The 17,157-nt window shown below is 37.1% G+C and overlaps 2 protein-coding genes and 1 long non-coding RNA gene across 6 annotated transcripts in view; 2 read left to right on the top strand and 1 right to left on the bottom strand.

The window, feature by feature from the left end:
* Nucleotides 1–874: 874 nt before the first annotated feature.
* Nucleotides 875–2,432, bottom strand: LOC125775117 (uncharacterized). Its single transcript, XM_049445614.1, has 3 exons — nucleotides 1,746–2,432; nucleotides 1,492–1,680; nucleotides 875–1,418 (listed from the first exon to the last, which is right to left on the bottom strand). Exons 1-3 carry the CDS (start codon nucleotides 2,216–2,218, stop codon nucleotides 941–943), a joined length of 1,140 nt encoding a protein of 379 aa, XP_049301571.1. The 5' UTR covers nucleotides 2,219–2,432; the 3' UTR covers nucleotides 875–940.
* A 1,214-nt stretch (nucleotides 2,433–3,646) lies between these two features.
* Nucleotides 3,647–5,358, top strand: LOC125760479 (uncharacterized). Its single transcript, XR_007418002.1, has 3 exons — nucleotides 3,647–4,150; nucleotides 4,867–5,098; nucleotides 5,201–5,358. It is a non-coding gene; the product is annotated as an uncharacterized LOC125760479 (long non-coding RNA).
* The window catches only part of LOC125774869 (solute carrier family 41 member 1), a 33,553-nt gene continuing 21,751 nt past the window's right edge, over nucleotides 5,356–17,157 (top strand). Inside the window, exon 1 of one of the 4 annotated variants that reach the window (XM_049445254.1) lies at nucleotides 5,356–5,465. Coding sequence is in view for 1 of the 4 variants with exons in the window: in XM_049445278.1 (XP_049301235.1) it covers nucleotides 13,696–13,720 (25 nt within the window). In the remaining 3 variants the exon portion in view is untranslated. Of the gene's footprint in view, nucleotides 5,466–8,242; nucleotides 8,497–10,523; nucleotides 13,721–17,157 lie in introns of those variants that run through there. The other 3 variants (XM_049445236.1, XM_049445259.1, XM_049445278.1) reach the window with 3 other exon arrangements.

Here is a 17,157-nt window from a genome sequence, read left to right as displayed (position 1 = left end):
TAAATTCTATTATAAAACTTATTTTCCTTATTCTCCATAATCACTGGAATGCTGCAGAATAATTATTTATACAAAAGCGGTACTGCTTAATATAAAGAATATATTCAAAGATTTATGGTCTTTGATGTAGCTTTGATGTAGGTAGAATAAAAGATTCGCATTATAATCTGTTTATTCGGTTTAAATTGTTCAAAAAAAAAAAATAACACCAACTACTATAGATAATTTGGGGCGGACCGGTGGTGCATGTGAAAAACGGCGCCCGTCCACACGGCAGGACCGGGTTCAAATCCCATCCGGACCGTCTCCCCGTAGCATGGACTGACTATCCTGCTACGTGGTAAAATAAGTCTTGATACGGCCAGGCCGTTCTAACCGAGCAAAAAAAAAAAAAAAAAATACTATAGATAATTTCCAGCACATGAAATGTACTGAATCGAAACAATAGAAACGGTTGTTTATGATCCCCAAAATGAACTTCAGCCACAGTAAAGATTTATTTTTTTATAAAAACAGGAATGCATTACCTTTCATTCCTGTTTTTATAAAAAAATAAATTTTAACTGTTGCTGAAGTTACAAAAACAAAATAACGCTTAATGAATTGAAAGTTTATTAAAAAAAACTACTTTCTTGCTTTTTGATGTATTGTTTTTTTAATTACCGTAAACTTAATCAACTTGGACATGTTGCCTTGGAACATGCCAAAGCTACTTGGACATGCCCAGCATATAATCGACTTATAGAAGTTTTTTTTACGTTAAATCGGTATATTAAGCCGAAAGTAGTAGCTGTATTGGTTGATTGTGTGATAAATGATCAGAAATTACCGAAGCATTTCAGCTACAACTCTTGAAGGTGTTATGGAGTCGCAATTATCATATGTAATAACACATTAATTTATTGACTGTTTTATGGTATACTCACATTACGCACTTACACTAAACAATACTGTACCAATTCTCCAAATAGTTAGCTAACTCATTCGCATATCGACTACCATCGTTTGGCTGGCCAAACACAACAGTATTGCCTACTCCCCGAAGCAATGGTGGAAATATGTCACGTTCATTTGATACGATCGTGTGATTGCAAATCATCATAAGCGCAAAATCAACATCAATTTCATCGTGTTCTGGCATAACTTCAATTCGCTCGCTTTGTGCGTTCAACATAGTGCAAATCTCACCGGTGGGATTTTCACATATGACCACAAAGAACAGTAGGCCAGAATCATGCATTTTGCGTTGAAATGTAATGGCACGATAGTAGTACTCGAAAGGTAGTGCATCTTCCTCACGAATATGTACACCAACCAACTGAAGATTGGTCACATCATCTTCATCGCCGTACAGTTTTGCGCGTTGGCGTAATTCCTTTAGTAAGTCGTAGACTGTGTTTTGGGTTTCCGGGCGAATGCTGTAAATATGATTTAAAATAAAAACGTAATATAAGAAGGGAACTGTGAACAAAAGTTCGGAAAGGGATATACTTGAAGAACTGTCTTTGTTGCTCCCAGGAAACTTTAACGATCTCCTCAACGCGCTTCGCTTGATTGTTGAGTATGTAAACCTGATTCTTGTCTGCAGCTAGTTCGATGTTTGTGTCGCTGTTTAAAATGCATGCCGCCGGCATGTAATAGCATCGTATCGTATCGAGATCGATTACTTCAAATGGTATACTGTACAAAATAGCCACAGCAATGGTTAGAACTAGGAATTAAATGCCCGCTGGAGTAACAGTTACCTCGCAAAAAGCAAGCTCAGCTCTGTCCGTGCCGTGCCAGTGAGTAAAACTTGTATCCGTTCCGTACTCGCCACGGACATTAAGCTGTTTTGTATGGCAATCAGGGAGAAGTAATGCCACAAGTTTTCCGACACCGTACTGCCGGCAAAAGCTGTAAAAAGCAACGTGTTTTTCGACTGACATGCTTCTGAAACTGGACCATTTTCGGGACCGCTCGTAGCATTGATATCAATTTCCAGCAGATATAGAAACTGCTCAACTGACCGTTGATCCCACCGTTCGTCGAGATTTTTTGAATGGTTCCCAAAATGGAATGTATGTTTTGATGCATGCCGCACAAATTCTGGCCGATGTACTGTGTCCGCAATCAGCCATATGAATGTGAGAAACGATGCTATCAAGATGAGAGGTTTGATATTCTTCCGTATCGCTTGCAGCATATAGCGCAGTACATTAACCAGATGACGTAGCATGATGATTGTGACTAATGGGTTTTCTTCGGCTATCGGTTGAAATGCTGAATACGGTTGATTGCATGTATAATTCCATGCGCAGAAATATTATAGCACAGCAGAATAATATAGAAACAAACTTTCTATTACTTATACGGTCACGATTTGGTTGCACTATTAAAGGTGTACTGTGGTATCACTGTTTTGAAGCCGATTACGAACCTCATAGCGCAGCTAATAACGCGGTACCGTGCATGCCACCGTGACTCAACGTTATCGTCCGCGACACTTATCTTGCGCTGATAAACCTGCCGGTAGAGAAAAGGCTGCACCTTTGTCAAAAAGGGTCTGCCGTACGATAAGCATCGGATACGCAGATAACCTTAAAGAATCGCTTTGAAGGGTACAATAGCCAACAACCCTTTGCGCGACTATAGCTAACCTATTTACCGAAATCATCAGAGTTTTTGTTTGGTTTAGCTTACATAAACTACATTCCTGTGGTGGTTGATAAGAAACGCGCTTTACAGAAAAGACAAGCACACTGGTTGAAGCATAGTTGGATAGTCTGTCCTGTCTACTTCAAATACCGTTCGGGTGTGTGAACTCACCAAACATTTTAAAAAAATTATAGCAAAAAAATATGTTTATAATATTAAATACTCGCATGGTATACTGAACAACTCGCGACCTGCCGATAAGATATTTGTAATTATCTTTTTTTAATATTTTCCTTTATATTCAAACAAAAAGTGTCCTTATAGATATGTAAAAAACTGTAAAGGAACGCATAGAAATTACGCCTAAATATAGTCTATATGATTACTAAAGGCAGTACGACAAAAACAAAACGAGCGCCTAAATATAGGCAAATCATTGTCAAAACCTGGAAAATTCAATCAATTCTTCCTAACGTTCAATTTATTCTAGATATAAATGTATTTATAATGTATTTTAATTTAGCACTCAAATCAAATGAATTTAACAGTTTTACAGAAAGTTAACATTAATGTTTGCACTTGAAATCGGACGTATAAACGGCATGACAAGCAAAGATTTGACAAAAATAGTTGTAATACACGTTGAGAGAGAGCACTATTGTAAATTGTATATAGGATTTGTTTTATTTTAAACGTTTTCACTTAAAATACAAACACTAGTTCGCACTTTTCGCTACATGTTTGATAAATGTTTGAATATTATTTTTCATTACTAGTTACTTCTTGCTAAATGAACCGGATATCAGGACCGGATTTTCAGATCGTCGTATAACCGTTTGTCTGCTGATTACTGCGCATGAACAATGGATTGGTCTGTCTGTCCTGGTCATTCTACTGTGCAAACCAGTTCCAACATTAGCATTAACAAATGGAAAAGGGATATGAGTGAAAGGCAGCATCGGCAGATTGTGTCATACATCGCCGTTGTCTTCTTGTTCCTTAGACCTTCCGGTTCCTAATACCTTTGCAAGAACCTTTAGAGTGAATCAAAATGTGAACGAATCGACTACGGGAGCGCAACGTCTTTAAAGCGGGTTCCCTTTTTGCATTTTTCCGGTGTCAAGGAAAAACAAAAAAAAGAGGTGCCGTTCACTGCGTGTGTGCGTTCGTATTTCATTTTGCAAATCGAGCTAGTAAATGCTTTTTTATTATTTGAACTAAAGTCATACGTTTTCCCTAGTCCTTCATCATCTGCTAGTCATCCTATAAGTGTGGAAGTGTTTCATTAGCTGTTTTGCCGAAAGTCTTAACGAAAAAAAGTGTAAATTTGCAACTTTCGCTCGGCTTTGTACATCAATGTAATGGAAGCTTAGAGAAAGTTTGTCTCATCCTGTTCAGCTGTGTTTTTCTCCAATCAATTTCGCGACATTGTGCAACGCGCCAGCCTAGACCAAGCAGTACAATCAACCAAACAGTGAAAAATACGTTTCATAGCAAAACGGAAAAAGAGAAGGTATACACATACAGCTCACACAGTGGTGTTAAAAAAGGGAAATAAATGAACCCATGTGCTTAAGGGAGCACTGTGACAGGCAATACGCTTTTGAAGAACAACACAATTGGATTAAATATTGGTCGTACAGTCGTTGTACACATGGTCAGGCAAAGCAGTCTAGTGATATTGTATCGGAAATGTATATACATCGCATCACCCTTCTTTTGGGTGACTTATGTAATAGACACTGTCCAGGTATCAACGGTCTGTTTGTGTGTTTTTTTTTTTGCAAAAACAAAAGTCCCGCAGAACCGTTTTCAGATACAAATTATGTAGGAAAATTTGGTTTATTACTCCTGGACACAAACACGCGCGCGTGTTTTTCCTCTCTTTAGTAAAAAAAGAAACATTATGTATGAAGAGTCGAAAATTTGCTCCCAATCCGTAGACAGAGGCATACATTTGGTGAAGTTGCACGTAACTCTATACCTTTGTCGGGGTGAAAGCGTTGCGCCCCGACTTATAAGAAAATTGGAAGTCCTTTACATGCGACAATTTTCTTACCACACTTCACCATCAGATATTCCTGCTTTGTGCATTTTCACATGCTGTGTAGAACGTGCGAGAGTGTTTTTTTTATTTCATTTCTACGTTCTGTCTGGTGTGTGAAAATTTGTCATTGACATTTAACAAAAGTTCTGTTTACTTCGCTGGTTCATTAAATGTCTAAACAGAAAAAAATCAGAAACAGACCAAGAAGACTCGCAGTGTAATTTGTATGGGACGAAACATTGGTAACAGTTCCATCTCGTCGGCCATAGAATGATCAAGGACATTCCTTATTCTACAGTGCAGCTCGTGTTACTCTGTGTGCGACTGCTTAGCGGTGTATCGATTTGCCGAGGCCATCGAACGGGTGCCGTGTAAAATACAGCAAATAAAATCCTTGTCGCTACCAGACACCAGGTAAGCAGCGATAGCAGTAGTAGACACGTGACGCACGTGCCATCTTCCATCCAGCATCCTTTGGCACGAGGGTGTTTTGTGTTGTTGCTGTTTTTGTTTTAGCAAACAGACGTCACACGGTCCATCCGGCCGACATCCTCCATCTGAAGCCCTCCGCTTGTCGTTCTCCGTTGCATCAATACCACGTGGTGCTTACCATCCGTGCGCGTGACGGGCTGGCGCAAACGACAAAACACTGGACTAACCATACGAATTCGAATCGCCATTGTGGCACTCCACCTTCACCACTACACCCTGCTCACGCCGCCACGGGGCAGGGTTTTCGGTTCTGCTGCCGCTGTGAGGTTTCCAGCCAGTCTGACACAGGGTGAATATGCATTCTAACATTATTATATATTATATCTATATGCGATTGTGATTACAATTACTCTACTCTGGTCGTACTTTATGTATGTTGTTTTGTTCCTTTCGGAATGCAATTGTTTAATTCGCCCTTCCCCCCAAAAAACAATTAAGTTCTTACAAGTATGACGACTATATGGGTTATTATTATGCAATTCGAATTGAAGTGTGGTAAAAATATTATCTCTTTCCAAATTCTTATCCCAGATTCACGATGTGTTTCACAACAAACTTATACAAATCTTTAACCATTCCACAAAAGCAGTGATGTATTTTATGAATTGTTCGTTAACTTGCTTAGTAGCTGTTAGCTGTGCAATAGAATAATGTACTGTCATTTACAGAAGGTATATATAGACATGTATTGGGTTTTCAACTCTTTCTTGAAACTCGCACACCGCTGTTTTGTGCTTTTCTTATCTGTATTCACGTTTTAACTTCTTTTCCCTTTTTTTTGGTGTCGTACAAGAATATATAAGTATAGTTTATTTGTTTCTAAATGTTCTACTTAATGTATTTTTCCTTACCACTCTATGTAATGACATTCTCTGTGGTTTATATGGCTTTCTCGTTATATGCTTTGGGGCGGTTTATTGGTTATTGTTGTCGGCATTCGCACAACAGTTCGAACCATTTCTCCGGTACACAGGGCTAGGAATAAATACATTCAATGATCGTCAGAATTGGTAGGACCAAGTCCGCGACAAGAGGTTGTCGTGCCACTTAAAGGAAGAATGTCCTGAAAGAAACATCTTTATTATAAGCTGCTGCAACACATTTTAAAGTAAATTAATGTAACCCTCAAAGATTATGGGTTGTATGAAGATTAAAATTAAATATAAATGAATTATATTAAAGAGATTATTGATTAAACGAACGTACCGAGGATCCCAAATCGCATTCGGACTGACGATCCAGCTACAAAAAAATCAAGAAAAAAAGTCAAAAAATCCACTAATGGCGCAAGGCACAAGATCTCTTGGGGTGGTATTGCCAAAAATAGAAGAAGAAGATTAAAATATTTTTAGTCGAATTTGGATTGAAATGACATTCGCCTAATTTTTGCAATACCGGTTGCTTAGTAAAAGCAAAAATAATTTTTCGAATAAAATAGGAACCATTTTAGATTTTTATCAGCGAAATTAAAACCCAAAAAAATACTGGTAGTTAAATATTAAATATATAAATGTGCAAAGTTATCCCACACATTGCACATACAACTGCAAAATCTCTATGGTCAGCTACAGACTTCGTCGACAGTGCAATCAAGTCAAATATATAACATTATTGTTTTGTTTGAAGAACAACAAAGACATAACATGATATTAAGAAAATTGGGTATGAATTTCGTTGGTCACCTTTTACGACCGTCTGTTTGAATTTCACAACAACGCTATCTGATTGATTCAAAAACGAAAGTCACCTTTACGCATTGTATTTATTTTTTTCTGATCTCCCTTCACATTATGCTTCAGCTATTTACCAGTACACATTTTGAAACACGAAGGCATGGTTCATTTTAGTCGATTAGTAACGCGGTTCCAAACAAATTTCCGGGAGCAAAACGGACCTTTTTTTCAGAACGAGCGCATAGGCTTATTCGACCTTCGAATGGGAAAAATAAACTGACCAGTTAACTGAACAAATGCAGAAGCAGAATTAGTTCTCCCATACGGAAATCTTGCAACAGCAGGACATGATTATTCTCACTTCACTCTCGTCTTCCTGATACAACATTTTTAACAAAATATGTATATATTTGTGATAGATATTAAAGATAAATTTTACTCTAGATAGGTATTAAAGGCTCTAAGCCCACACCTCAATTTCAAGTACAACTTTAGCTATAATCCATGCTATAATGGCGACGTTTGCGTATTCTGATACTAATGAAATTTTATAACGCATGACTTATTGCATCAAATACCAGCAATACTTTAATCAATTGATGGAGTTGAGAAGCCGTGTAATCTTTTATAGAACAATATTCACACATCATCCCTATTAGTTTGACAGTATGGTTAAGGACCGTCATACTTAATAAAAAATAAATAAGAAATTTATATACCACTTTAATTGCTAGTCTAACAGAAGCTTTATCTATTTGCAAAGCTCAAACTGACCTGATAGATTTAAAACGAAAGAGATATGAACAGGTGCGTAAACGATCACGCACAATGTATGCGTATCTGTTCATTGTTTTGTCGGTAGTTTCGAGGAAAATGAGAGGATTTCCCACGGACTACACACACTCTCTCACCGAAAAAGGAGAGGTGCGAGAGTGCAAGCAATGAAATTGATCAACCGCAAAGAAACATGCCTCACAACAACAACAACAGCAACAAAAACCAATGATCTTCATTCGCTATAAAAGTGTTGAAGGTGTTGTGCAAACTCTCATGTTAGTGCTCTGTGCTTCGTTTAATTTACTCGAGCAAATACAGCAAAGAAATGAAATTGGCTTGAAAGACGAAAAAAAAAAACTCGTTCAAATCATCTGGCTCGACATTCAGGTTTGGATGTGATGGTGCGCACACTGAACCTAACGCACCTGTGTGTAAGTCTTAGGTGTTGACGTGATTTCTGTGGTGGTCCTAACAACTACGTGCGTTCCATTTTACCTGGTGCGTCCGGTGGTGTACGAGGTCGTATATTTCAACGCGACCGGAAGGATATCGTCGAGTAGTACGATGTTCCTATCTCATTCGCGTTTCGGCCACTCGCGGTGTACGATGTCCAAAGATCAGCGAAACATTCATTCCGCTTCTATCCGCTAACTCACGCCATAATTCCGGTTCCGTTCGATACTGCTACAGTATCCAATTCGTGTGCAGTTGCCGGTTGACACAGGACGTCGTTACTACTTCACACCGTGCTGCAATCACTACTCCATGTGTACGTAAAGCAACATCCATCAAACGGGCTTAATCGCTCACAGTAAAGACGGCCTAATCTACGGCTATCATAAGCACGGTTAACTAACCACCTTTGCAAAGGTAAGATTAGAAGTTCACACGCTATCAACCGTATCGTTTGTGTGAAGTTTGCGTTTGCCAAACCTATTGAGGATTGAGTTTTCTCGCATTTTGCACACGCATACATACTTCGGCGTCTCCGTGTTTCTCCATTGTCCAAGATACTGTCTAGACCTGTCTGCAAAGTGGCTTATTACGATCTAGATCTTCTACCATCGATAGGTGTCAATAATATTTTGTGATTAAACTGTTATCAACATTGTGGGATCAAAATATCACTATAATGTAATTTGCTTTACCACAAAGTCCGTCTTCTAAACCTGTGGTGTTGGAGATAAACGTGTGTACATCTGTATTGCGCTGCGTTCTCCATTACATACATGTAAAGCAGTCGTACAACAGCCATGATTAAACTCGCTTTGTGTGCATTGCTTACACATAGCTTAAAATTGCTGATACATTAAAGCCAGTAAATCATAAGATTACTTAATAACGTCGCAATTTCATGTTTTCTTGCTGGAACGTATTCATGTAAGTAGACGGCTAGGTGCTGATCTTCACGTGACAGATACGGTTACTGAAATGTTATCAAATATATCAATACTTCCTGGTTATTGAAAGTTACCTAAAGTTTAAATATTCCTTTTTGAAATCTTATTGTACAATTAAGTATAGTTTCAATTTCCAAACCATTCGGGGGAAAAAAACTTGAGGAAAAAAAGCAATAACAAAATTATTTTACTATTTAATTATGCTTGCCGACCACTGGAATATGCTTTTTTTTGGAAAAATGTTTAGTGCATGTAAATCACAACATAATGAAGTAACGCACAGAGTGGTGTTACGGAGGTGCACAACACAACAGGGGGAACCCTGACATCAAAAAGGGTTGAGGAGAAATCTGTTCAGGTACTCAATGATTAATTCCAATAACATCATCGAGTATTACTGTTGAAGGTCTTCGTATTAATATACCTTCCCTTTGCTAGGTGTTATTTTTAATGTATTCCATTCTTGCATTTAAAGTACAAACATGTTTGAATCAGCTTCAATTCTATGTTGTTGTCTTGAATAATGAGTTTAGTTTTGGAAACGAATATTCCTGCGACTGCGTAAGAAGGATAACTATTTTGTTTCAAGAATAAGTTAGTTTTTTTGTGTTTTGTTCGAAGATAGAAAACTTTCATTATTTCGTCTAATGATCCTCTTTGACCGGTCGCATGCCAAATAAAACAACTCATTTGTATTTTTTTTCTCACAGCAATGGCTTACAGTTGATAATGGTAAAAAAAAACTTCCAGCTAAAGACCAGCCAAGTAGTTATTTTTATTTTTTGGTACATTTCTACCACTTAATATCACGCACATTTTTTTTTGGTTAAAACTCGATGAAAAAGGGAACATGCATACATTACATACATTACACCTTTACCCTTATCTGCTCATCAATCATCACCAGGCCAAGGTTTGATTTAGCCAGATAGATAATTGGGTAAAAAAAATGTAAGCCAAAAAAACAGAAATGAAAGTAATAGAACATTTTGTATAAAAAATATAATTAAATTAAATTAAATTAAATAATTAAATTAAAAAAATATAATTAAAAGTACATAAGATATAATGGAAAAGGATTTGTAGCTATCATTTTCAATTTGTTTTTAGTTTTTCAAGAAAAAAAATCATGCTTAATTTATAATAATTGAAACAGAAATAAAAGAACTATTTAGATTTTTTTTTCAAAGTTTATGAAGTCATCGATCATTTTTCTAGCTTTTATTAAAATATATTAAAAAAATCTTAAATTTTCATAATTATCGCTTACAAGCTCAAATAATAGGTGTGAAACATGTCATAATTGAAATTTAAAAACAGAACTCTTGAAATCTGACACATTTGTCAAAAAGTTTGACGACTTCTGATGCACATGGTGTGGTGTTTGCTTGGAAGATGCGATAAAGTGGTAAGACTTGATATGTTGACGTTCTTTAGCAGCAGAAAGTTGCACCGTTGCAAACATCGACAAAATATTTGCTTAGTTTAGCCAGCGCTTACACAATATGCAACTAATGGTGTGACATGCACTCTGCTTAAGGAGATTCTACTGCATCTGTTTCCTTACGCATTTACTACACCAAGGCCATCAAAAGGCCATAAAATATTTGCAACCTTGATGCAATCACACCAACTGGCATGGTTGATCTGGTTGGGCTGTGCGTTGTGACAGGAGCAAAAACTATCTTAAAATAACGCCAAAACTATACAAGTCATCAACCATCAACCCTTAAAGACGGTCTTTCATTGCACCGTAATTGGAATATTTTCGCTTAATACCGGTTTCTTGGAGGAGTTTTACTACACCCTTCCATAATAGGCGCAACGGCATGTTCGTATCTAAATGTAAACGAATGATCAATGTGAATGAATGTTCAAGGTTTTTACGCTAGCATGAAGCATCAATGGTTATTTCACGCGATATTTGTACCTAGCTGGCAATGAGATAGTTTTTGTGCTAGTTTTAAAACCAGTCACGCCTTGTGCAAGTCACTGATTTCCGTAATCAAATTTTACAGGTACAGACAAATAACCTCACTTCCGGTCATTCTGATGGCAGCTATATTATGTAATATTGATAAAGATAAAACCATGTACCTCTAGGCAACAACAAAAAAGTATAACCCAGACCTTAAAACGCTGGTTGAATGGAGTATGCTAATCTGTCGAAATCAGGAACGATGTTAACTCCCAACCGGCCTACAGATAAGAAAAACACAACTGCCAAAGATAGCTGATTGCGGGAACGCACTTTAAACGTTGTTTATACAATGAACATTGCTAGAATGTAATCACAGCTATGCGAACTCGGTTTAATCATTAACAATAATGAGTTTTACCGAATACATTTTTTTAGTGAAGTGAAGAATTTTTTTTTATTCAGATAGAACGGCCTGGCCGTATTGATAATGAAGTGAAGAATTTGATGATCAGAATTTTAAATGTCGAAACTGTAGGCAAGTGTAGAAATTCAAGCTTTACCGTTTTATGCGCTCATGAATATGTTCAATATTGGAACGCTGCTATAGAATGTCCAAATCTCTATGTTTAATATTTGTGAGATATTAATTTATCGTACTACATTCGATGTACAGTACGTTTGAACCATTTCGTTTGTTACCTTTTTTTTAGTTTAATCTCATACGCTAGATTAAGCACGCGGACCACCGCCAACACTTGGTTTATAACTTGCATACCTATGATTTGTTTTTTTCTTTATCACGATATTTACTTTCATGATTTTATCTTCAAAAACGTGAGCAGATAAGCGTTCGTTTGGGCATTTCTAATCTCCCACAAAACCAACGACCCACTTATCGGGAACGGGACCAATTACATTGTACATTTAGATTATCTGCCTTACCTAATTCTTGGGAGTATTTCATTTTAGACAGCATTTGTTGGATAAAATTCGCATTGTATTTTTTTTTTCGATAATGGATACATTCTTGCTCATCGTTAATTTACCGTTTCAAAGAAGAAATAAGCAAATTAATCTTTTTTTCCTCTAAAACGAGTTTTCTCATCAACCGATAAAATTCAATTATCTTGTATTTAAATTATTCTATTCTGTTTTAGGAATCATATTTATGATCTTCCGACACTTTCAACATCTAAAGACACAGCCAATCGTGCTGAATTTCATTCAAATTGATTAGTTTTTAGGTTTTTTTCCAAGAGTCAGGTGTCTTCCCTTTAAAAGCATGATTCTTCTCGATTTGGTATGTTCGTTTACTTCTTTCCGTTTTCCGTTCTTGATTATTGTCTTGCTTTCTTTGCTCTGTTGTTTCTTCATCGATTTCTTTTGCCTCAGTTCCTTTGGTTTCGAACATTTCTTTTGTTTTGTAAAGGTATGCTTATGCCAAAAGTTTTTCTGTTTCTTCCTTGTTTTTTTTTTTGCTACTTTCATGAATGTTTCAAAGAACGACTTAACTTAAATCGTACATACAATGAAAGAATTTATCATTTATAATTATTTATTTACATCACATTAATTTCCGTGATATCGTCTTTGTTTGAGATCTTGGGCAATCAGCTTTCATAGAGCGTTGAAAATGGTAAATCCTTTGCGCAGAAGTGAAAATACGGATGCAGCGTTTCTTAATCATCCATTTAAATGTATCGAGTGTTGAGTATTTTAATCTGCAAACTTTTTTTTAATTCATGTAGAACTGCCTGGCCGTATTAATGGAATCTGTAAACTTCATTGATTTATTTTATTTATATTTCATTATTACGGCATTTAGCCGTATTGTCAGCCTGTAATGAAAGGCTGAAGTGTACAATTTTCACAAGGCATTTCCTCGTTGTACTTTGCCTTATCCCGATCATACTCGGTTTCTGATACTGGGGTTGTGGTTATTGCTGTTTTATGTGCTATTGTTGTTGGTTGGTTTGTCCGATCTGTAAACTTAATCTTCACAAAATTTGTTTTATCTTATTATAATCATTTCTTGATTTGCTTTAAACCGTATTGTTGTAATTATTTACTTAGTGCAAGAAACTGGCTGGGAGTTTGAATAAATGTGTTTAGCAAAATAAACAAATGAATAAGATAATAAGAACATTAATTTGTAATACTTTCACACAAAGATTCTTTCGTGGTGGAAGTAATAAATCAACATAAACAGATGAATAAGTGAACACTCGATTAGACTTGTCTAATGCCAACACGAACGGTTATTTGATGTTTTAAGAAGCTCTGGACCAACATAAAACAATTTTGGCAACTGCAAGCATTGAACCTGTTGTTAGTGCGTACCGGGTGATAGTATTGGTTTCGGTCGTACCGACACACCGACACAGGTAGTTGTGTGGTGATGCGATGCGACTCTTGTCTCTGCTACCCAAAAAGAGATGTCGACCCAAAAAACGTAACGTAATACCAGTTCGAACCGTAGGACGGTACAGTTGGTTAAAATCAGTGCCAACGAATGCGGCATTAGTCCTTTTTGGTGGGTGCTCAAAACCTACCCCTTTGCAGATCGAGCCATAAAACTGTGAAGAAAAAAAACCTCGCCGTTTGAACCGTTGCATGGTGTGTTTCTTGTTGTAAGCAACCAAAGTGTAAGTGCAAATCGCGTCTAGTGAAATTGTTCGCTTCATGTAAAACAATCGACTCGCCAATCAACTGATCTATTGTCCAAGGGTGTAAGGAAGCAGCAGCACTATGCATCGTCGCAAGAGGCAGCGCAGTAAGAATTTTTATACTTTACCCATACTTATTCATTCACATCCCAGTGTGAAGCTTCCTAAAGAGTCCTGGCGCATGTGGTTCCATATGTGAACTTTCTTGTTTCATATTTTATGTTTACGTGTAAACATCAGTAACAAGTTTGGCAAGTACGGCTGCTGTGCTGTATTCAGCCATTCTACACACGAAAATTTTCAAACGAAATGTTCTGGGAATTCGGCATAATCATACCTAATGCTAGGCTACAGAACAGGTTTGTACCTTCGTTGCGAACAAGCAAGACAAACTTCTTCTTCACTTTGGCTTTGTATGCTTCAAAAAAAGAAGCTTAAATAACGATTTTTCAACATCGCCTATAATAAATGTCTTTTGGTGGCAAACTCGATTAAGCTGTGACAAAACGTTATCGCTTCTACCAGGTGGTAAGATGTGTTTCACTCAGGTTTCCAACCCTTGATAGACGATAATATCCATCGATAAATCGTAGATATAAATATGTAAAACACTCCAAAAATGTTTGGAATCATTGCTAAACCGTAGCAGCTGTACATATCAGAACACTGAAAATTTCTGTAATATTTTTATATAATTTATATTATACTTCTTAATATTCGTGTTAAAGTGGTGGTAACGCTCTATTTTAAATGCGTTATTAATACATGTACCAAAAAAAACGATAAATTTGTATGGTGCAAGAGGTGTCAAACACATGCAAACATTTTCTAGGTTTTTTAAAGTCTTATGTAAAATGAAAATGTAAAAAATGTAAAATTTAATTAAGAAAAAAAAAACATTTTGAATAACTGATCGATTTAATATGACAAATTCCGTATCATAAACTGTCAACCTTAATACACAGACAATTCTCATTTATTTCTAAGTACAAATCACGCGTTTCAGGTAATTCATTGCTATTTGCTTTTTATGTCTTTTCCTTAATTTAAAATCTTTTTAAATGTAATGGATTCCGTGCCCTTTCATCGTTAACGTACTCATACAATAACACGGAAAACTGATCATGCATTATAAAAGGCTTTTGTTTGACAGCTCTGCATTAAACTGACCTGGGACCAGCAGGAATACCCCATACTGAATTTGTACACTGCTCTGTTTATTTATACATGGCAAAAGAGTAAAATGAATACTGATCTAGCAGCAAACATTTTCAAGGAAAAAAATGCTCACGATACCATCTGTATCTCAATTGAATCTTATTTTTTACGGTTGCTCTCTTTTGCTATCACGCTGTCTCTTAGTCTATTATAGCGTTGGTCGCTTTCCCTTTTAATGATCGGTAGTGTAAAATTTGCTTCATGTTGTATTACTTCATGTTTGGGAGGTTTTTTTATAGTATGGCAACTCATATCAAAGGTGTTGTAAAATGTGACTCAAGCCCCACTTGCTACTAGTGAATTGCAACTCGCCTCCCCAAAGCGATTTGGAAAATATCCCAAAATTGGACTCGGTCATGGATAGTCCTTCCTGTATGTACATCACACTGTCAGATCAATGAAAAATTTGGGGAAACTTAGATTGGAGGATCACAATCAATCCAGCCATACACGAATGATCATTTTTCCCACATTGTTTGTGGAACATTTGTTCCATTCCTGAGTTGTGGGATGTTATTCGGCATGCTAAAAAGATGGTCAATTTTATGCAATCATGCAATAAAAATAAACTTTAATAACAGTAAAGGTCAATACCATTGCTTATGGTGCAATCATGTACCTGCGTATTATGTATTACACAGTTTTTGTTCACATTTTTCCATTTGACATTTTGCCGCTAAATTCACAGCTGATGCAGTTAAATGTGCATGTCTCAACTATGCAGGACTTATGCGTTGCTCTTTCTTTTAACTCTCCTCACCGGCACAATTTGCATCACGTGTCGCATTTGAGAGAGAGAGTATTTCTGCAAAAAGGAAAGAGCAGCGAGCGAATATATTCGACGCAAACCCTGTCTTTGCGTGTAATAGAAAGCCGATGCACATGTTAGCTGAATGCCTGACGTTGTTTCGCTCAGTAAAACGCTCGGTGCAAAATCAAGGTCGATAAAATTTTCCTCAGTAACAGTTTAACCTTCAACTGTTTAAAGCGCTTTTCAACTGCTTACCATATATTATAACTAGATGAAAGTGTAGTTGCAGCCTTACAGACAAAAATCCAGCAAATCCAACACTCTGCTCGGTTGCAGAAATTGTAAAAAATTTGTAGAAACAATTTTTTTTTATCGGGCCGGTGGTGCATGTGACAGCCAAACTACACGTGTCGGATGCGCGCGGGCGTTGCTATAAAATCCACCCGGTCCGCTGTCAAATCCCATACAAAATCGGCCCGCTGAGATCCGATAAGTGTAGTTAAAAAAATCGAAGCGCTTACTTTGACGATGGCTTGCTTGAAATAGTTCACAAAGCAATGAATTTCTTGATAAACATTGTTTTGATGAATTGTACCAGCTGCTCAATTTTTGACGATATAAATAAAATAGTTCTTGCTAGTACGGGTCCCCCAAGTAAATGTACACCTGCAAAGTCCATACCGAAGTATTTATCGTGATACATTTAGGAAAATAGTGGATTTGCAGTTCATCAGCGAATGACAGCGGGCCGTCCGACGACGCCCGGCCCGATTAGATCCGATGGTATGGGAAACGCGGTTGCAATTTTTTTTTATAGCAACGCCCGCTGTCGCCCGATACGTGTAGTTTGGCTGTGAAAAACGGCGCCCGTCCACACGGCAGGACCGGGTTCAAATCCCATCGGGATCGTCCCTCCGTAGCATGTACTGCCTATCCTGCTACGTGATAAAACGTGGCCGTGCTAACCGAGCAAAAAAAAAATCTTTTTTTTTATTCTTTAATGACCCCTCCCCCTTTCGTAACAAAACGTAACGCTGGAAGAATCTCCGTGTATCCCACCTCCTTCTTTTTTTAAACCATTTTTTTTAATTTAATTTATACCTTCATAAATCCCTGTTATAACAAAATCAACAAAAGTTAAGAATATTTAAGCGATTTTGAGTAGGTATAGATAATTTTCATTGTCAAACTAGACTAGGCTCTTCATCACAGATCTTCATTAAGACACTTACCTTTTGCTAAGAAGGTCTTTATATTTACTTTTTACTGCCCTTGTTGGGGAGCTGCCAGAACTAGGCTTCTGTGCGATGCTCTAATGTTTACGAAATAAAATATTTTAAATCTTAGATAAGTAATACATAACGGACACAAAGTGTATTACGATGTTCTCGATCCGATGTGGTATTGAATATTCAAACAGTTGTCTTGAGCAGTTGTGAACCCACAAAGCACAAATGTGAACCCCCGCCCCCTTCTCGCTGTGTAACAAATCGTAACGCTAACAGTAGCCAGCTCCCCCTCCTCCACTCTAACAGCGTTACGTAATAGTTGAATGATCCCTAAGCTGTAACGGGT

This window comes from Anopheles funestus, chromosome X (assembly GCF_943734845.2).
Source record: "Anopheles funestus chromosome X, idAnoFuneDA-416_04, whole genome shotgun sequence".
In the NCBI taxonomy this organism is placed as follows: Eukaryota; Metazoa; Arthropoda; class Insecta; order Diptera; family Culicidae; genus Anopheles; species Anopheles funestus.
Note: the sequence above shows the minus strand (reverse complement) of the source record. Positions and strands in the feature narration are given on the sequence as shown.

Coding starts and splice junctions, on each gene's coding strand:
- LOC125775117 (XM_049445614.1), bottom strand. CDS start 2,218: ATGCTACGTCATCTGGTTAATGTACTGCGCTATATGCTGCAAGCGATA. Junction 1,681..1,745: donor CTGAGCTTGCTTTTTGCGAG/GTAACTGTTACT, acceptor TATTTTGTACAG/TATACCATTTGAAGTAATCG. Junction 1,419..1,491: donor CAACAAAGACAGTTCTTCAA/GTATATCCCTTT, acceptor TCATATTTACAG/CATTCGCCCGGAAACCCAAA.